This window comes from Mus pahari, chromosome 1, assembly GCF_900095145.1.
Source record: "Mus pahari chromosome 1, PAHARI_EIJ_v1.1, whole genome shotgun sequence".
Lineage (NCBI taxonomy): Eukaryota > Metazoa > Chordata > Mammalia > Rodentia > Muridae > Mus > Mus pahari.
The window spans coordinates 73319228-73340632 of NC_034590.1; the positions used below are offsets into that span (position 1 = coordinate 73319228).

Here is a 21405-nt window from a genome sequence, read left to right on the forward strand (position 1 = left end):
TGGTTATGAGCCACCATGTGGTTGCTGGGATTTGAACTCCGGACCTTCGGAAGAGCAGTCGGGTGCTCTTACCCACTGAGCCATCTCACCAGCCCACATTCTTATGTCTTGATGTGTGTGAGTCCTTCTGTGGAATTACAGAGTGACTCTCTTACTTAAATGCTTTTGTCTGTCCTGGGAATCCTGGACAGGAAGATTACCCTTGTGAAGGATTTATAGTGTTCTGCAAAAGCAGTCTCATCCCCTAAATGGTTATAGACTAAGGCAGGCGTGTGCTCTGTACAGACCTGCAAGCAATACACGTAAAAGTTAATACAAAGAAACAAAAACATTTGACATTCCAAAGAGGCAATGTTCCTATTTCAGGGATGAAAAGCTCAAGGTCTAACATTTTTCAGGGTACTTTTTAGAGGAGATAAAATTACAAGTTTTTAAAAAAAGAGCTTAAGTTGGTTCATAGGAATACATTTAAAGATTTTAAAAATTAGTTTTATAACTGATCACTTGGGAATCATTTTGGACAAAGACTGTCTAGTGTTCTGGAGTTCTTCCTAATAGCTGTGTTTACTTCCCTTGCAGGGTTTAAAGACTGGGATGTATTATTTAAGGACGAGACCTGCCGCTAATCCAATCCAGTTCACTCTGAACAAGGAAAAACTGAAAGATAAGGAAAAGGCACTGAAGGAGGAAGAGGAGAAGGAGAGGAACACAGCAGCCATGGTGTGCTCTTTGGAGAACAGAGAGGAGTGCCTGATGTGTGGATCCTGAGAAAAGCAAGGCCTGGGAGACCCAGCGCGCTCTCCTGTCCGCCATGGCAGACTATTTGAGCATAGGATAGGTTTGCTTGATTATCAGAAGCTCTGCTGGACATTCCTGCCAGGACAGGGGTCCACGACTTACAGTACTGTTTCTACATAGTGTACATGTCATTTTTAACAAACAAAAAACCAAAGCCAGCTTTGATATTAGGAATCAAAGTAGAGGTTTTGGGAATACAAAAGAGCCTTCCTGCAAATAGTGACGAGACTTAGGAAGTCTCATCTCTCCAGCTTTCCCTACCTGGCCATTCTTAGTTTGGGCAAAGAGATTTAGGTTGATTTGACTAATTGCCTAGAAGTAAAATCAAGCAATAACTCATCAGCTAAAGACCTTTGTCTAGACAAACTTCTATAGGTCATTTTGAAATAAAATTTTCTAAGTGATTGTGTGGTACTAAACTTGTCATATATTATCATACAAGATAGTTTAGGGAAAAAAACAAAAACAACAACAAAAAAACCCAACATTTTCTGTTGGGAGTTCAGAGAGACAAAACTTACAAAGACATTTAGATTGTATAGATATCTAGTGTTAACATATGCCCTTTCCTGCCTCAGAATGAAATCTTGTTAACATAAAATTGACAATTTCATTCATTTATAATTTAATCCTGTGGCATTTAGTTCATTCACACTGTTGTGTAAACTCATCCACACCATTTCCAAAACATTCCATCATTCCAAATAGAGACTCTACTCATAACCACTCTTACTTACACCTTTATGAATAAGTATTCCAGGGCCTCATACAGAGGATGCAGTATTTGTCCTTGTATGGCTTGATCTAGATGATACATCACAGTGTAATGCGCTGTCCCTCCATATCTGTACTCCATCTTGTATCCATCCTGTCATCTGTTAATGAAACTTGGTTCTTTCCTCCCTTTAGATAGGGAGAATAATGGCTGCCGTGAACATTGGTCTACAAATATCTATTGGATTCCTGCTTTTAGGCTTGGTGGCTCTATACAGCAAAGAATTGCTGGACTATATAATTCTGTGTTTGACTTTGAGGAGCTATATTTACAGCACCCTTATATTTCTATAAAGGTACTAAAAGGCCTTATTCTGTCTTCATACCTTATAACACTCGATTTTCATATTTTTGATAAAGCCGTTCTATGTTTGAGTGGGGAATTTCCTGGTCTTGTAGATTGACTTGTTTCGTTAAACCCGAGTTTTGGGGCATTTTTTTTCCTTTAGTAATCACTCTGCTCCTTTTTTACCCCCTTATGAAACTCATAATGAATCTCCTGCTTTAGGTAATGGTGGCTGTGAATGGCCTTTTGGCTTGTCCCCTTCCACCTTCTGCTCCCTAGACTCGGTAATTGATGTTTCAACCCTTGAGTTTATTGATTCTTGCACAGGCCTGCTGTTTAGTACCTCTAGTGAATATTTCAGTTTAGTTTCAGCTGCTAAATTTGATGTTTTTAAAAATCATTTTTATCTATGTTGATAGTCTGATGTTTGTAATTGATTTCATTTACTTAATTCACCCATATTTTGCATTAGCTTTTAGTTTACGACAGCTGGCGTGTTTTGTTTTGCTCTGAGACTGTAGTCTCATTAAGCTTAGCTGGCCTCAGACTTGCTCAGAACTCAGGGCAGCCTTGAGTCTCTGACCTTTTTGCCCATGGCTCCTGAGGTTTCCTGCACCCTACCTACAGAGCTACACCTCTAGCCTAGGCAGTGTTAGTGTGTTGGGCCAGTAGGGCGGAGATCTGGGTTGCTTGAGGAAGTTTCTGCTTGTTTTCTGTCACTGGCATGCCCTGTGGGTTTTGGTACTGAGAATTGAGACTGACTTGTAATGAGGCCATTCTGCAGATGAGCTTCTCGGGCTTTATTGCTTTGTTGATTGTGGAATGCCTTAACTGTGTGGTCACTGAAGCCTCTGTTTCCTTAGCACACATTTGGATTATGCATGGGTAAGTGTTTCCTTGACGTTCTAGAGCTGTCCCAGTCACCCCCACAGGCCAAGAATGCTTGGTTACAATAAAGGCCAGCAGAGCCAAGGCCACAGTCTGTAATTTGTAGAGAATCTAGCTGGGCCAGTTAGTTAATTAGGGAGTTCCAAGAAACTAAAGAGATGGGAGGACTGTTTCATTTGACCTGTATGAGCAGAAGAGCTTGGGGTCAAGGAAACAGTCTAATTCAAATTCTATACAAGGTTATATTACTCCACCCAGTTTCCAGGGTTAGTCAGGTTTATAGGTCCAGAGTCTGAATGAAGGGGAGACCACTTCCCTTGAGTTAAATCTTTATTCCTTGCCTTTTACAGGATGATGTGCTGTGTCCTACATGGCCACTGTAGGGCCAGCAGGCATGGGCCTCGATGAGTGTTGATGGGTGTTGTGAGCATGAGGCTTATTTGTATAATGCACATAATTTTCATTTTCCTCCAAGAAGTGTCCTCCCTATTAATGTTACTGACTCTGTGATAATCACAGACAGCATGTGTCCAGGAGGCAAAGGTGTGGCTAATGTCTCAGCAAGCCCTTAAGGCTGTGGGAAAGAACTCTAAAAACATGAATTTGAAAATATGTTTCTCAGGGCTGGTGAGATGGCTCAGCAGGTAAGAGCACCCGACTGCTCTTCTGAAGGTCCTGAGTTCAAATGCCAGCGACCACATGGTGACTCACAACCATCTGGCGCCCTCTTCTGGAGTGTCTAAAGACAGCTACAGTGTACTTACATATAATAAATAAATCTTTAAAAAAAATGTTTCTCAATATGCAGAAAATACAAGGATGCAATATGAATTGTATAAGGGACTTCACATATCTAAAGGAGCAGAGGTAGCTACACTACGAGCCAGCTATCAGAAAGAAACTAAGGAAGGAGATAGGAGATTTAGGGAGTGATCACAAGGCAAGATCCCACCCAGCTAAGTTTTTGATTGTTTGTTTATGCTTACAAATGTAGGCAGATTCCTGAGTTCAGGGCCAGCCTGCAACAGAGTAGTCAGAATGGTAACCGCAGACGTGCAGAAAGCCGTCTGGAAAGCCGTCTCAGCAGAAGAGGCCACCAACTGGGAGCACGATTTGACTTCAAGTTGCCTGTTTTGCTCTCAAACACCCCTTTTCTCTGGAACTAGACCAAACTGAGGCTGGACCTTGGCAGTGACATTTACTGGGAAAAGAAAATAAACATGTCAGAGGTCACCATCAGTTTGGTGATGTCTACATCTTTATTCAACTCAACCTAAATGGCCTGTATGAAAACTAAGAGAATGACAATGGATTCTTACAACTGGGTGGTGACTCCAGTCAGATGATTTATTTTTATTTTTTAGTTTTTGCTTGCTTGAATGAATTATCCCCTGGTAAACAGTTACTGATTTGAAGATAAAAGTCTTTGATCCTTCGTCTTAGCAAAGGCCACCAGAAGCGTGTTTGCTTTTAGTTGATAAGAGCAGCAACGTATTTTCACTCTTTTAGAATATTTTATTGGTTATTATAAATTAGCCAGGATCCCTGTGTGGTCCTGGCTGTCCAGAACTTGCTATGATCAGGCTGGCTTAAACTTCAGAGAACCTCCTGCCTTTGCCTCTCAACTGTCAGGATCAAAGGCGTGCACCACCATGCCCAGCCTTAAGGTTTTTAAAAAAACTTATGTGTAGGCATGTGTGTTCGTGTCAGTGTGTGCACATGGTTCAGTTGCACAAGAGGCCAGATGAAGCCATCAGGTCTCAAGCTGATCTCGAGCTGGGATAATGGTTGTTAGCCGCCTGATATAAGTGCTGAGAAGTAAACTTGGGTCTCCTACAAGGGCTCTTAACCACTGAGCCATCTCTCCAGCCTGGAGTAATAAATATTTTAAAAATTCCCGCACAGGGTTTCTTCCCACCTTTTACCATTTATGTTCCCGGGTGAAAGACACACGCACAGCCTTATAATTTTAATATGCCTTAAGCAGTATGATAGGGGGGCAGCTGCCTACCCTCCATGTTGTTAGAATCTACCTCCTTTCCATAACCCAAGTTATTTCTTACTTTGTTTCATCTGGACTGCTCTTAGCTCCAATTAGGCTGCCCTCTGGGCCATGTTCTCTGAGCCCCTAACCCATGGCGGCTCTCCTTGCTTCTCTATGCTGTGGTGGCTCTCCTCCCTCCTGCACGTTCTTACTCTCCCATGGCAGCTTCTTCCCTCTCCTGCCTTGTGGTCTCTTCCCTTAGGTCAGGGAAACCTAAACCCCACCTATGTTTCTGCTTCCCAGCTATTGATGCTGGCCTCTTTATCTGCCAGTCAGAATAACTGGGGGCAGGGTTCCTCAGGCTACGTGCACATTCCAAATCTCGGAGGCCAGCACTTAGCGTTACAATAAACAGTAAAAGAAAACCTCAACACTAGCCCTTCATCTTATTCATCAGCTCTGTGTCATTATTAGTTCTCACAAGACTTCAGTCAGCTTTTCCTTCTACAAGACAGAACTGATACATTGATGATACTGCAGATCCGAGTGGTGTTTGTAACTTAAGAAGAAGTAGACAATTTTAGACTTATTGGCATGTCTGTGCTGAGGGCCATTCAGGAGGGAGGATAAATGGCCTTAGAACTTGGAATGCAGCCCACGGGTTACCACAGTCACATGAGTGAGCCTCAGTGTGGCATGTCCCTGAGGACTCTATGTCCTGAGGACTTCATGCTGTTGTGGAGTTCTGCTCTGCTTGCTGCCCTCACATCCCTCTTAAGCTAAGAATTGTGTGAAAACTCTAAGGGGGTTTTCAGCCCCTCACTGGGCAGCATCACTGGCACTCACAATGATAATGCTTGATCTCTTCCAGGCATTGCTGCAGGAGCAGGTTAATGATTCTGTCACCACCCTAGAAAGGAACTTAGAGATGCAGACTGGCCACAGTGACTCCCACCCTTAGAAAAGGCTTTGGAAAATAAAGCTGGTAGTGAGGCTAGGCTGAGATGCTTTTCCTACTGGCTCTAATGTAAGAAATATGAGAGAACAACATGAAGGTCAGAAAGGCACACTCATGGTCAGAGAACAAGAACAGCGGCAGCACGGCTGACGTGACTCTCACTGAGACCGGACGGGTGATGATTGATTTCTTATACCCGTTTGCCTTGCTGATATGATTTATTAAGAGTTGCTGATGAGTAGATATGCATTTTGAGGATTTAAGATAGATATGACTGATTTTAAATAAAAGTTTAGATTTGTGATTCTCTTAAGATTTTACAAGATTACTTTTTTTTTTTTTTTTTTGGTTTTTCGAGACAGGGTTTCTCTGTATAGCCCTGGCTGTCCTGGAACTCACTTTGCAGACCAGGCTGGCCTCGAACTCAGAAATCTGCCTGCCTCTGCCTCCCGAGTGCTGGTATTAAAGGCGTGCGCCACCATGCCCAGTTCACAAGATTACTTTTAAGATAAATAATAAAATAATTACTCCTTTCTTTGTAACCACAATTTGCTGCCTGCCAGTAAGAGAAACTGGCTGAGAAAACTCCCTTGCTTGCTTACACTTTGTTCATCTATAACACGTTGTTTAGTTACGAATGTACATGGGTTTTAGGGAATAATTTATTTTCTTTACCTGTACTAGGTAATGTTATTTCTTGTAAAGGTATTGGGAAACACACTGTTTTTCTATAATCATTTACTAGAAGAAAGCTAAAATGTAACCACATTGTAATTTTATACTTCTTGAAAAGTTTTGCTGGGATATATAAGCTGTGGAAGAAAGAATAAAGTGTGGTGGCTGGAACACCGTTTCTCCCATCCATCAACTCTATGTGTATGTGTGAAGTTTGTGTGAATGCGGGCTGGAGCACTGTTCCTTCTGTTCATCAACAGTGTGTATGTATGTATGTATGTATGTATGTTTGGTTTGTGTGAATGAGGGTTGAATCATGCATCAACTGTGTGTATGTGTAAGGTTTGTGTGTGTGGTGGGATGGAGCATTGTTCCTTCCATCCATCAACTGTGTGTATGTATGTATACATGTAAAGCTTATCAGGTTATGTGTTAGAGTTTGTTCCATCCACCAATTGTGTGTCAGTCTCTCTGTATGTATGTATGTATGTATATGTGTATTGTGTGTGTGTGTGAAATGTTTGGAACCTGCTTGCTGGAGCTTTGCTGTAACCATTCTACGTGTAAATGTGTATATGTCTGTCAGTCTATATACATAAATGTATGTGTATGTACATATACAAATCTGTTTTTGTGTATGAAGTTATTAGACTCTGTCTTTTGTTTTTTCCACTTAGCATGTGTGTGTGTTTTCTCTTTCCTTCTTTTTCTTGAGAAGAAGAAGCTAACTTCTCTAATCACTGGCTGCCTCAGGGTAACTCTGGTGCTAAAGCTGGTCTTTGGAATCTATGGGCAGGAAATAAATCTGATAAAAATTCAGAGGCCTTCAACATCAGTGAAATTTCCCAGGATCCTGTGATATGAGGTAAAGGATAAATTGTACCAGACCTCTTTCACAATCAAGAAAAGGATTCTATCTAAATAGGCTTCTGGATTTGGGAGGCAAAATACTCATTTGGGTGTGCTAGTCTAACCTGATTCCTGAGTAACTGGAAAAGCTGTTTGTTTTCAGTGTGGCCAGGAGCAAGGGAAGGCTCTGCCACAGGTCCAGGGTGCAGTACAGGTAGCCGTACTCCTCGGACCCTGTGATCCAGCCAATCCAAAGATGATCCTGAAGTCACAGAGACAGACAGAGGATAACTGCAGCCTTTGGCAGGAGGCTGGAGGTGACCCACAGCAGAGGATCTGGATTTGGGATTAAAATCCTGTCATCCTTTGGGGGTATATTCTTTTGAGAAACAGCCTTTGGTGTGGTGGTGAACCTGAGTAGAGCCTGGACACTTAACTGTGGGTCAGTCACCAAATTACCATCTAGCATGAATTGCATATCACGAGTGGGCTGTTGTCTGACTCAACAAGCCATAATCCTGAGCATGCACAGCTTTTTGTCACCAAATGGAAGGAGCGTGTATAAAATTGGACTGGAGCAAGCACTGAAGGCACAAGCTGCATGAAGTGGCTCTCAGGTCATGGTCCCTGCCCCTGCCGCACTGACTTCTTCCCCATCTATACCTAGAGCTTCCTAAGGAGTTTCCTATGATCTACTAACAGAGGAAGAGAAAAAACGTCCAGGTTGGTTTGCAGGTGGTGAGTGTTCACACACAATAGCCCATTTCTTGGACACACCTAAAGGGTATTTATAGATGACAGGAGGCTGTGGAAGCAGCAGAGTTTCTTTATTATTTTATATTGAGAGAGTCTTACTGTGTTGTTTAGGCTGGTCTTCAAGTGATCCTGAGACATTACCACTACACCTGGTGAGGAAATAATGTTTCCATAGATCATACTGCTACTGAAAGAATGACCTGATGTGGGTTTGGGTCACACCAGGCCCCCGGGTCAGGGATTAATTCGTTCTTTGATTTGGACTCTGTAGCAACACCTTGTCTTTGTGTCTAAGGAGACCTCAGGGTTCTGACCCGGGTGTAAGGTAATTGGAGCTCTATAGGGTTGGCTATACTCTGGTCTTCAGATCTGTATTGGTTAGTTTTTGGTTAACTTGACATAAGCCAGGGTCATCTGGAAAGAGGTAAGCTCAACTGAGAAAATGCCTCCATCAAATTGGCCTGTAAGCAAGTCTTTGGGCATTTTCTTGATTAATGACTGATAGGGGAGGGGCACAGCCCAACTGTGGGTGGTGCTACAAACTGAGCAAGCCACGGAAAGCAAGTCAGTAAGCAGTGTTCCTCCATGGTCCCTAGGTTCCTGCTTTTGTTCCTACCCTGACTTCCCTCTGTGAAGGGCTGTAGCCTGAAACCAAATGAACCTTTTCCTGCACTGGTTGCATTTGGTTGCGATGCTTATCACAGCAATAGAAATTTAAGGAAAACCGTCAGACCAGAACCCAGAGAAGGTCTGGCCTGACCACCCTTTACACGGAGGCTCCTGGGTATGACTTGACCTATTTGTGAGGTCTGAATGACATCCGGAGTTGTCTGGGTCTGTCTCAGGCAAGGAAGGACTTGCCCTCATGTTCAGGACTAATAGGACTCTAGAATTAGCCTCAGGGCTGACAGACATTGATCACATGAAAATTCATGTCAAGTCTTAGGCTATATTTGAGAGAGATAGCCATAATGGAGGATCGGACTTTATTTGCTTCAAACAAGGGTTCAGGGCAGATAATGAACTGTTTGACTTGTTCTGTATCTCCTAGTGAAGCTGTAGCTAATCTTCAAATAGTATGAGGTTCTTTTTTTAAGAATTGGACAGAAGACAAAATGACTTAGAAGGATAAATAAATACAAGCAGTTCTGTTGTCGGGGGTGGTGGTGTAAGTCACAGAATGTTCTAAGAATTCAACAAGTCATAGCAGCAACAAGAGGATGCCACTGAACCGTAACCTGCTCAGGACCCACCCAGCCTGTTAGCACAGACTGTCCACTTCTTGTTCTCACAGGGCACAGCCCCAGCTTCTCAAGTTGAAAACACCCTCTTACCCTGGTAATTCCCTCTCCCCTCTCACATTCTGTGACTTCTCTCTGCTGTCTTGGGATGACTGCACTCCACAGATCATTTTCTCTATGTGTTGCCTGATCTCCTTAGTTCTCACCCCATAAATGAGAGGATTCAAGGCTCCTGGGAGCAGCAGGTATATGGCACTGAGTAGGTTCTGGACATCTTGAGACACAGTCTTGGCCACTCGAAAGACAATGGAAGTGGAAAGACCAGAAAGGTAGATGGTGAGGATGACCAGTAAGTGGGAGCCACAAGTGTGTAAGGCCTTGGCTCGGGCTCCCCCAGAAGAGATCTGGAAGGCGGCATAGATGATACGGGTATAGGAGGTTCCCAATAAGGCCAGATCAAAAGTCACAGTGACCAACCGCATAGCCAATCCCAAGCGGTTGTTGAAGGTCAAGTCTCCACAAGCGATGCTCAACAGTGCTATGTACTCGCAAGTGAAGTGTCTTATGACGGATGTCTTGCAGAATTGAGCTTTTGCAGTTAGTACCACTAGGGGCACTGCTACTCCTAGGCTCCGTGTTATCGCAAAAGTGGCCATCAGGCCCAGTAAGTGTGAAGTCATCAGGTCAGTATAGCGGAGTGGGTGGCAAATGGCCACATAGCGATCTAGAGCCATGGCCAGCAGGAGATTGTAGTCCAGAAGGAGCGTAAAGTAGATAAAGAACATTTGTGCGAGGCAGCCACGGAGTGAGATGGGATTTGCATAATGCACAAAGCCTTCAAGCATTTTAGGCATCACAGCTGTGGAGGCACAGATGTTGACAGCCAGGAGCAGGGCAATGAGCACGTACATGGGCTGGTGCAGACTCCGTTGGGCCACCACCGTATGAATGACTAAGGCATTGGCAGAAACGATGGACACGTAGAGAAAGGTAAGAGGCAGGACCAGAAGGGGTCGCCCTTCCTGCAATCCAGGGAAGCCCACCAAGAGGAAGCTGCTGTAGGAAAGGTTGAAGATGCTGGTATTTCCATCCTCACCCATTGACTTTGGTCCTGGGCTGGCACCAGGGGAGAGGATCAGGGGCTGTTTAGAACAAAATGGTTGTTTTAGGAGTTTGAGGCTCACATGATGGGTGTGTGTGTGTGTGTGTGTGTTTTGTTTTGTTTTGGAGCAGACATGTACAATGTCAGGTGTTTGGGGAATGACACAGATGAATAAGACATTTTTTTGTCCTCGGGGAGCTCCTGTACTAGATATTTATTTTGGGATGTTATAGGTGTTTTCTTGTTGAGTTAAACAAGAGGTGTTTTCTTGTTAATAAAACACAAAATTAAATGTAGTATATGAGATGGGGGGTTGGTGAATGATGTTCAGAGATAAAACAAGGAAAAAGAAAAACAACTTTGGTTAGAAAGTATATAAAGAATCTTTGTTCCAAGGAGACTGGGAAGGACCCAAATCAAACTGGGAAGAAAGGAGCCAGCCAAGAACGGAGTGGCCTCACCTCTGAGCTCAATGTACACTGGCTAGGACAGAGGAAAGAAGCTGAGAAAACCGGGTTTCTTGGTCCAAAAGCACCAGGCTGCAGAGTTGGGTCCCTTTCTTAGCCCCTGTAGTCTGGCTGCAGTACCTGCCTGCCCTTGTCCTTGAGGCTTACTTTCCTTTACCAGTTTGAGTCCAGGGAGAGCCAGAGTTCACCAGAGCACCAAGCACAGAGCCACACAGACACACAGATACACAAGCTTCCCTGAGGCTTTGCTTTGCTTGGAGGAAGATGGATGAGGAGCAGGAGGGGGCTGTGCATGTAGGTTGGGCTTATTTGATAGTGATTGTAGATCAGGAAATGTTCCAAATGCATTCAGAAGTTAACTGAGACTGGACTGGAGGCATGGCTCAGTGGCTAAGAGCACTTAGTGTTCTTGCAGAGAATCCAAGTTCAATTCCCAGCACCCACATGATGACTCACAACTGACTGTAATGTCAACTCTGAGAGGAACAAGGCTTTCTTCTGAGCTCTGCAGGCCCCAAGTGTACACACAATACACAGGCATGCATGCGAGCAAGGCACTCATACACATAACTAAATCTAAAATTTAAAAAAAAAAATCTTTTTTTTTTTCCCCCCGAGGCAGGGTTTCACTGTATAGCTCTGGCTGTCCTGGAACTCACTCTATAGACCAGGCTGGCCTTGAACTCAGAAATCTGCCTGCCTCTGTCTCCCAAGTGCTGGGATTAAAGGCATGCGCCATCACTGCCCGCCCCCCCCCCGACAAAATCTTCATTTTTATTAATGTTGTGTTATATGCCTTTAGATCCAGATCTCTGTGGGTTTAGACTAGCCTGTAGATAGTGAGTTTCAGGCCAGCCAAGGCTACATAATGAGGCCCTGTCTAAAAATAAAATGAAATTAAAAAAAAAGTCATTTTACTAAGAAGGAAACCAAGACACGGAGGGGGTAAAGTCTAGTTCAAAGTCACACAGCTCATAAATGACTGAGCTGGGTTTGCATCTGGGTAGTCACTGCAGAGTGCTCTTTCCTCACGAGTTTAGGGTTTGTACCTTGTTGTGGCTTGCCTGGGTCTTGCTGCGTTTTAGAATCTGAGGTTTGGCCAGGCATCCTCAGCAACTAGCCACCTCACAGCAGAAGGGCTCTGGACCCTTCCCAGAGAAGCCTCGGGAGCTGTGGAGCAATGGCAGGGGTGGGGTGGGGTGGGGTGGGGGGTGGGGATGCTCTCCTCCCTCTCAGCCAGGGCTTGCCTGGGCATGGCCACACTCCCTCGTATACCAGAAGAGGCGTGTCTTTTAACAAACCCTCACACCAGAGAGAATTCAGGAGGGGGCGGGTTTGGAATTTCCCTCACCCCGGGATGTTATTTCAGAGCATTGCTTTGGACAGCAGCTTTGGGAAGATCTGTCATGGTTTGAGTTGAGTGAGGACCAGACAGCCTTTGCGAAGTGATAAAAATGTTCATCATAGTTGAGCCCGTGTAAGACGGTGGAGGGTGGTGCTAGTGGTACAGGAAAGGAGGGCAAGGAACCCTGGGGGAGCAGTGCCAGGAAGACACTGGGGCAATCAGTGCTCCTTTCCAGATATGCCAGAGAGTGTAAGGGAGAAAGTCCTGGCAGGCTGTTCATAGATCGTGTGACTTGGACAAGGCTGTCCTGTCCTTATCATATGATCTACAAGTTTTCTGTCTTGTATCTTGGCATTCACTCCTTGGGTAGATTCCATAAGGAACTTCCTTGACATGGGATCCTGAGGCAGTCAGTAAAGACTATGCAGAATAATTAATGATTCTGTGGAGAAGGGACAGGAGGGGGTGGGTGGGATGCTGCCCTTTAACTGGCAAGGAAAGAACTTAGAAAAAAAAAATAACAAGGAAGAACTTCCTAGGGTCAAATTAATCACACAGCAGCCCATTGAGAGAAAGAATGATCAGTAATTTCAAGGTTTTAAAGCCGTAATGATTATATTGGACTTGCCAAACTCTGAAAAGGGAGGAATTGGGTTGGGACTCTAAAGGGTGCAGCTAATGGATTGCATTTGGGTTCTTGAATCAACTCACAAGTGGAGAGTTTTTTAAGTCAATGACTATACATACAAGTGGAGCGTTCAGATGAGGGATTGAGGCCAAGGATGGAAGTGTGGGGCATGAGATAGCACTCCAAGGCACAGATAGAGCAGCAGGAGTCAGTGAAAGACATAAAGGGGGGGGCAGAGAACTTGAGCCAGGAGCAAACAGGCAGAGATCAGAGGAGACTTGGGTGCTGGGGAAGCTTCAAGGTGTATGAACTTACAGACTAATAGGGTAAGATCAATGATGCTAAATTGTCCTTTAAGGGTTAATGTGCAGAGTAGGCATCACTTGAACAGACGGGAGGGCTGAAATGAGAACTGCCGACTTCACATGATTCCCAAAGAAAGGCATAACCTTCACAGGAAAAAGCTCATCCCCTGTCCTCACAAGGGATGTGCTTGCTGTGGCCATGTCCCAGGAGAGAGATGATTGTCTCCCCCTTGTCTTCCAGGCGTCTTCCTCTTCTCCCTCTGTCCCCATCCCCCAGCTTATGAAACTCAACCGACTGTCACTGGAGGAAATAAGCTTTTCCTTATTTTCATATAGCCTCCTAGATCCCAATCTTTCTTCTCCTTTTCCAAGCTGAGCCCTTGGCATGCTCAGTCAGGCATTTCTCACACACAGTCCCTGGTGTGTTTATCTATCTCCTCACTAGACTGAAGGAGTTTCTAGATGGAAGACCACGGCTTATTCATTTCTCTCCCACTGTCCAGCACAGAGCCTACTGCAGAACAGGGTGTTTATGAATTGTGTTGGCAGAATCGATAAGTGTACAAAGGGATCATATTAAACCTCGAAGCAACTCTTTGAGGCTGAGCCAGTGAATGAAAATTGAACCGTCTTAGGCTCAAAGATTTCATATGACTTTCTTCCTCTCATCTAGCCAGAGGACCAAGCTTCAAACTCTAAGTCTTACCTTGGCATCCCTTGTGCCCTACATGAGGCAGCGCTGGAAACCTTTGAGCTGTTTTGTTCTCAGCAGTAAGGGGAGAGGGTCTATTACCTGGCTGTGCCAGGTGTTTATCAAGTAGTGTGTGCTTCGAGAGACTGACCCTCACTTACATTAACCTGTAGGTGAAAATACTTGAGAGAATGGAACTAGCACCCTTAACGCACTGTAGGTAGTATATTATGGGGCTGAAAGGCAAACCTAAGTTTGCCAGAGGTAAAAGGTAAAGTAGATTCCAACCTCAGGTTTACCTGCCTCCAAATTCCCCAGAACTCTTTGTCCTCACCGAGGCAGCCTGCAGGAGTCTCCAAGCAGTCAACCCACTGGGCCTTGATTTAACCTCTGAAGAGGTTAGGTCTGTGATCAGTGCCCAGTTCCAAGGCACAGATCTGTGAGTCTGAGGAGGGAGGGTTAATTATACTTGGGGCTCATGTGAGGACCAGAGGAGAGTCCCAGAGGAGAGTCATTTCCAGGGACTTGAAGGAGGGAACATAGAGAACCCCAGAAGAATCTGTTCCTCTTCCTCCTGTTATTATTAAATGGTTACTGTGGGATTTATTGATGTTTTATAGGCTAATTTTAAAAACACACACCACATTGCAAGGCGGTGGTAGCGCATGCCTTTAATCCCAGCACTTGGGAGGCAGAGGCAAGTGGATTTCTGAGTTCTACAGAGTGAGTTCCAGGACAGCCAAAACAAAAACAAAAACAAAACAAAAACAAACAATCAAACCAAACCAAAACAAAACCACCCCCCCCCCACACCACACATGCACAAACTACTAATTTGTACTGTTATGAACCGTCTTCATTTTGGACTTGATGTATTTAAGTTTTTTTTTTTTTTTTTTTTTTTTTTTTTTNTTTTTTTTTTTTTTTTTTTTTTTTTTTTTAGAGAAAGGATGCTTCAGTTAAATGTGTGTTATAAGAAGCAGTAGCTTGGGGCTGGAGAGGTGGCTCAGTGGTTGAGAGCACTGGTTGCTCTTGAAAAGGACTGGGATTCAGTTCTCAGCACCCATCTCAGGCAGCTTACAACCATCTGCAACTCCAGTCCTTGAGACTAAATCTTGATGCCCCTGAATACTGGTCCTAATTAATGGCTTTCTTTTTTTAATAATTATTTTAATTTTACATGTTGGAGTGTTTGCCTGTATGTATGTCTGTGCACCATGTGTGTAAAGGGCCCACAGAGGCCAGAGGAGGGCATTAGGTCCTTTGGAATTGGAGTTACAGATGATTGTGAGCTGGGAATTGACTTGGGTCCTCTACAAGAGCAGCCAGTGCTTGTTCTTAATTGCCGAGCTATCTCTTCTGTTCCACAGTGGCTTTCTAATGTTTATAAAATGACTGCTTTCCAAAACTTGTGGTTTCTTTTTTCTTCATCATTGTCATCCAGTAACTCAAAGCCCTTTCTGTTTTCATAAAGAACGGACATATCAGCTTGGCCATTCTCTTGAATCACAGCAGTCAGCCTCCCCAACCTACAGATGCTGCATCCATGATTCAACCAACTATAGATCAAAAATATTTAAAGGAATTGCATTTGTGTTGAACATGAATAGACTTTTTCTGTTTATGATTTCTTAAATGCATAGAACAACAATTTATATAGTGTTTACATTGTATTAAATCTCATACATATATTAAAGCATATGGGAGACCAGGTGGAGGTTATATATGCCTACTATACCATTCTACACAAAGGATTTGAATGTCTGCAAGTTTTGGTATTGGGAGGGGTCCTGAAGCCAATCCAGCATGGATAGGAGGGACTAGAGAGCTTTCAGTGATCTATTTAGCATCCTTGTTTAATGGTCATTTACCTCCATACAGGTCACAAACAAGGTCTTGCCTTGGGTCCTCACTCCCATCCCTACTTTTGTACATCACACTGATCTCTAGGACTTGAAGCTTTCCCCACACATCCCAAACACTCCAGTTTCATCCTTGTACCCAGAAGCCAGAGTCCCTCTCCAGGGCTCTGGTTCCCCTGTTCTGCCTGCTAGAGTCTAGTGAAAGCTGTGTGTGGACCAAGGGTCCCCGGGAATGCAGCACAGTTGTGCAGTCTGCAGCCCTCAGCCCTCCTTTCAACAATGGAAGGGTCCTTATTTCTTTCAAGACTTGGCTTTTCTGCTCTGCTCTTTTAGGTCCGTGCAGCACCTCATTGAATGCATCAGCCCATGGCCCTCCTTCAACCAGCTCAGTCTCTATCAGGCAGGAAATGTTGCCTCCATTTTGCAGAATAGAAGGCAAAGACCCTGGGTCGGGGTGGGGATTCTAGGGTTGCTCTGTGGTCTTACCATCTGTGAGTGACTGAACCATGATCTCCTTTCCCGAGCCCCGTGTTCTTTCTATGCTGCAAACTTTATCTACATCTTCTCTTTCTTTCCTTCTATCTGGGGTAAACCACCTTCTCTGTGAGGCATTCCTACCCTTAGTGAATGTCTCCTTCTCCTCCTTGACACAGAGGACTTAAACACATAAACGACTGTTGAATATCACATCATCATAAAGTGGTAGATTTGGGATCTCCTTCCAGAGAAATATAATTTTTTTCTTTCTTTGCAATCACTGAGTTCCAGTGTCGTATGCAGAATAAACATTTTATGGCTGAATAAATAAACAAATGACTAAAACATGCAGAGGAAGCGGGGAGAACTTCAAGCCAGGGTCAGAGCTTACTTTCAGTTGCTAGTTCAGAGTGAGTAGGTGCTTTTTTGGAAAGCAGACATGAGTCTCTCCAAGATGAGTGCAGATAAGCTGGGCACTGTGACTCTATGCCTCTAATAAGTCACTCATTTGGCAAGCTAAGAAAGGAAAATTGTTTGGGTTCCAGGTCATCCTGGGCTACTTAAGGAGTTCTAGGCAGCTGGAGATATAGAATAGATCCTTCTCATAAATAGGATGCTGAACTAAAATACCAGAGACGACTCACTCACTTGCGTGCCCCTCCTTCACTGAATAGTGAGAGTGATTTCGGGATCCAGAAATCCTGGACAATCATCCAGGTAGCTCTCTATCCGAGGGTAGGGGCTGGGGCTTCTCAGTGAAGACCTGTTGCCGAGTCCTTTGGAACAGAGCTACCAGGTGCTGCCTGATTTCCTTGGTTCTGGCCCCGTAGATGATGGGGTTGACCAGACATGGGAGCAACAGGTAGAAAGCACTGAGCAGGTTGTGCACATCTTGGGAGGCAGTGCGCGCCACACGGTAGACAATGGACGAGGACATGGTGGAGGAGTAGACGGTGAAGATGACCAGCAGGTGGGAGCCACAGGTGTTCAGGGCTTTGGACCGTGCTCCACCTGATGAGATCCTGAAGGCAGCATGGATGATGCGGGAGTAGGAGGCGCCTAGCAGAAGCATATCCAGGACTCNNTTNAAGNTNCGAANANNGAGTCCCNCCGTNTTATTCAGCGAGATGTCCCCACAGGAGAGTTTCATTAGGGCCATGTGCTCACAGGCAAAGTGGTGGATCACATCTGAGCGGCAGAAGCGGACCCGCGAGGCCAGCACCACCACTGGAGCCACAATGCATGTGCTCCTGGTGGCTGCCAACACCACCAGACCTGCCAGTAACTGTCCTGTCACTATTTCTGGGTAGCGGAGAGGGTAGCAGATAGCCACATAGCGATCTAGAGCCATGACCAGGAGGATGTTGCAGTCAAAGACAATAAGGAAGTAGATGCAGAACATCTGCCCCAAGCATCGAGGGAGGGAGATGCGGTTGAAGCGTGTGGAGAAGCTGAAGAGCATGGGGGGCAGCACCGTGGTGGCAGCACAGATATTGACAGCCAGGAGCAGGGCGATGAGCAGGTACATGGGCTGGTGCAGGCTGCGCTGGGATGCCACCGTGTGGATGACCAGGCCATTGGTGAAGAGGATCACCAGGTAGAGACTGAGGAAGGGCAGCACCAGGAGGGCTCTGGCTTCCTGCATCCCTGGGAAGCCCATGAGGAGGAAGCTGGTGTAGGACTCATTGTAGGTGCCATTGTAGGTGCCTGACATGACGCCTGAGGGCTCGGGGAGGCTCCAGGGAGAAGGGAGGGGCAGGATGCCGCGGTTCAGTCCCTGAAAGGTCCAGCTAGGACCTGCCCCAGCCTCACCAGGCTGGACTGGCTGTAGTCATGAACTACAGCATTTCTATGGAGGAAATGAAAGAGTTGTATGTTAGCACATAGTGGGATACTTTAAGAAGTAACTACTTTCTATGGCCCCTCCATTTTTGCTTTCTCATCTTTTTCACTGAGTTCTTATTGAAGACCTACTTTGTGCTAGTTTCTATACCAGGGACTTGGAACACCTGGTGAGTAAAACATTATCTCTCATCTTGAATGAGTTCAGATTGTATTGAATGAGATCAAAGTGGCAAGGGAGAGAATGCAATGAACACATGGGTGCTGATGTGAATCCCTTTCCACTCTGGCTTCCGCTGATGTGACAAAACCCAAGGCTGGGGAGAACCCTCACTCGAGTAGTCTTGCTATGTAGGAGTTGCTGGACATTCGTTGTGGCCCCTGGTGCGGTGCCCACCTGAAGACATGGAAAGGCATTAGGTTGGGAATCAGAGAGAGAGAGAGAGAGAGAGAGAGAGAGAGAGAGAGAGAGAGAGAGAGAGAGAGAGCTAGCTTTTGGTGAGAGTTGACATGTTCCTTTCCCACATCCCAACAGGAGATAGTTGACCACAGCAGGGAGCTACAGGGTACTTCTTATGTTTAAAAAAAAAAAAGGCTAGAAATGGGGGTAGAGGTAGGTTCTCTCTTTTATGACGGCACCATGTGATGGAGCCAGTCAACTGTTTCCTTGGTTCTTCCTTCCCTGCCTCTTTCTTCCTCCCACCCCTACATCTTTCTGGAACCATCATCTGAATGTTCCATCATCTTCAACCCCAAGTGTACAGCCATCTCCTTGGAAATGTAGACCTCAAGTTTGGAGCTCCATCCTAGGTTGACCCCAGAGTCTGAGCAGAAGGGTGTGGTGTAGGGACCCTGGGCCTGAGGCTCAGGCTGAGGCTATGACTCTGGGCTGAGGTTCTCAGAAAAGTACATGGAGTGATAAGGAGGTCAGGACACCTCATATTTCAAGTCATTTAGTGGTAGTGAGAAAGGGACAGGAGTGGGGGTTCTGCAGTCATTCTTGTTTTTCTCTGGGCTCTCCTGGAGTCACAGGACCGGAGACCTTTTGGTATTAGAGACCTGTGGAGCTCAGGAATCTGTGGACAGCAGAAGAGGGCGGACACTTAGGAAGAGGAGTCAGGCCCTCCAGGGGGATGTGACTCCCTGCGGGGTGCCTTGGTCAGAGCACAGCTCACTGATGTTGGAAAGGACAATGGCTTTATGCAGATAAGGCTTTATTTTGTTTTGAAGCCCATTTTATTTTGGAGTGTCTATCTGCTTGTAAAACAACCCATCTTGCCACAGTCTGTCCAGGTTTGGGGCAGAGCCCACCCTTAGAAAGGACTTTCATCATCTCTCTGAATATTCCTCCCTTGTTCCTGGTGTGCTCTCAGGAACCACACAGAGCCCATTTAATCTATAAAACTTAGTGTTTGTTTGTTTGTTTGCTTTTTGTTTTTGTTTTTGTTTTTTGAGGCAGGGTGTTTCTATGTAGCCTGGGCTATCCTGGAACTTGCTCTGTAGACCATGCTGGCCTCAAACTCAGAGATACATCTGCCCCTGCTTCCCAAGTGATTAAAGGTGCGTGCCACCACACTAGGCAAAACCTTGAGAGGAGGCTTTAGGGACAGGAGTTTGTGTTGGTCTAAATGTGATCCTGACAGGACAGGGTACTGTGTGTGGGTTCCCTCACCTTGCAGGAGGAAGCAAAAAGCATAGCTGACACTGCAAAGAAGAGCATTGAACTGGAGGAAGGCCAGGCTGGGAAGAGGATGGCCCAAAGCTGGAGTGTGCTGAGCTTACAGGGACAGCATGGTGGGGACACTTCATGGGGAATCTTGGTCCTGCCACCCACTTGTGTGACTCTGGTGGTCAAGGGATTTCAGCAATCCTAGCTGTGAGGGGGAAGTTACAATGTTGACTTTTCAGGATGGTGAAATCTATAAGGCTGATGTGAGCAACCTTTTCCTCTTTCTCCTCTTCCTCCTCCTCTTCTCCCTTCTTTTCCTCTTCCTCCTCTCTCTCCCTGTTTCTCTCTCTCTTTTAAAGACAGGATCTCATGTCTTCCAGGCTGGCCTGAAACTCACAGTGTAGCAGAGGATGGCCTTGAACCTATCCCCCCTCTTCTACCTTCCAAGTGCTGTGATGACTCGGGCATGAACTGCCACACCAGGCTTGGTGCTTCTTTCTCCATTCTCTCTTCTAGTAAGTGAAAGAAGCAAGCTCAAGGCCTACCCCCAAGTCCTGGACACGAAGAGAGAGTTTGGGGACAGAGGAAGGGCCACTGCCTTGGTTGGTGTGCATAGACACATACTCTACTCCAGAGTTATAGACAGATCATGCAGTCCTAGTTCCCATATGTCAAGAAAAGGGACGTTCAGTTTTAGATCCCTTTCTTATACAAAATGGGGTTCTTCCTGGCACTGGCTATGTTATCTGTGAGCACAGAAACCCTGCCCTGCTGTCCTCACACACACTGAACTGCAGGGTGAGTGTAGTTGTGTCTACATGTGGAAGAGAGGGTGGTTGTGAAAGAGAGGGGATTTGATGAGTGAGACATTTGAGAGGCACACCCGCTAGAAAGGCCTAGAATTTGTCTACCTCTGTGCAAGAAGAGAGGAATAAGTCAGATTCAGCTGCTACAATATGGCTTTGGGTTCCTCTCAGAAGAGGACTTAGAAGACATAACCAACCTCAGAAGCTCCGAAACCCAGTGTTAGAGACTGAGAATGTGAATGCGTGCTCTTGTTTCCTCCTGGATTGGAGGTGGTGAAGCACTGGGCCAGATGAACTGGAGAGGTGGCGTTGGCTGCTGCCCTCATTCCTCTCCTTTCTGGCAGCCTCCCCCACACCCCTGCCTGGCTAAGCACACAGGCCCCTACTTACCAGGACTCACACAGGCAGGGGAAGTAAAGACTGGTCAAGTCAGTCCCCAGTTGCCAGGGTGAGTTAAATTCTTTTTATGCCTCCCTGAGGGGAACAAGGACTTCTGAGGCTCCCTCTCAGGTCTGACTTAGCCAATTACCTGGGCCCCAGTGGTCACTAGGATCCTGTAGGTGGGGATTAGTGTAAGTGAGAACAGCTCCTGCCAGAGACTGGTTAGGCGACAGGGAGGTACTTGTATGCAGAGAGTAGTTTGCCAAGCCTCAACTCTGACTCTCTCACCCACCCCTTCCCCACCTTTCCGTCCCTTTGTTGGGTCAGCAGCCCATCAACCCCACTGACTCCCCACAGCCAGGTTGATGCCTTGTGCCCGGTCCTGTTTAACTGCTTGTTGGAAGTTTCTGTAGATCACACTGTGCACTGGAGTTATGTTCTCATTTTCAAACACTGTCATCCTCTGGTGTTTCCTCTGTTAGAAATGCTCCTACTGGGCTGGTGAGATGGCTCAGCAGGTAAGACTGCTCTTCCAAAGGTGCAGAGTTCAAATCCCAGCAACCACATGGTGGCTCACAACCATCCTTAACAAGATCTGACTCCCTCTTCTGGAGTGTCTGA

General features: G+C 45.6%; 3 protein-coding genes across 4 annotated transcripts in view; 1 reads left to right on the plus strand and 2 right to left on the minus strand.

Moving 5' to 3' along the window:
• The window catches only part of Rrm1 (ribonucleotide reductase catalytic subunit M1), a 25067-nt gene extending 23165 nt beyond the window's left edge, over positions 1–1902 (plus strand). For both annotated transcript variants that reach the window (XM_029539223.1, XM_029539227.1), the window contains exon 20: positions 580–1902. In XM_029539223.1, the coding sequence (XP_029395083.1) occupies positions 580–768 (189 nt within the window). In that variant the 3' untranslated portion in view covers positions 769–1902. The remainder of the gene's footprint in view (positions 1–579) is intronic.
• A 7317-nt stretch (positions 1903–9219) lies between these two features.
• Positions 9220–10335, minus strand: LOC110337372 (olfactory receptor 52E8-like). The gene has a single exon (XM_021220247.1). The coding sequence runs from the start codon at positions 10307–10309 to the stop codon at positions 9299–9301; it is 1011 nt and encodes a 336-aa protein (XP_021075906.1). The 5' UTR covers positions 10310–10335; the 3' UTR covers positions 9220–9298.
• Positions 10336–16795: 6460 nt separating this feature from the next.
• Positions 16796–20834, minus strand: LOC110336358 (olfactory receptor 52K1-like). The gene is made up of 2 exons (XM_021218861.1): positions 20794–20834; positions 16796–17935 (listed from the first exon to the last, which is right to left on the minus strand). The coding sequence occupies exon 2, from the start codon at positions 17798–17800 to the stop codon at positions 16796–16798; it is 1005 nt and encodes a 334-aa protein (XP_021074520.1). The 5' UTR covers positions 17801–17935; positions 20794–20834.
• Between the last annotated feature and the right edge of the window lie 571 nt (positions 20835–21405).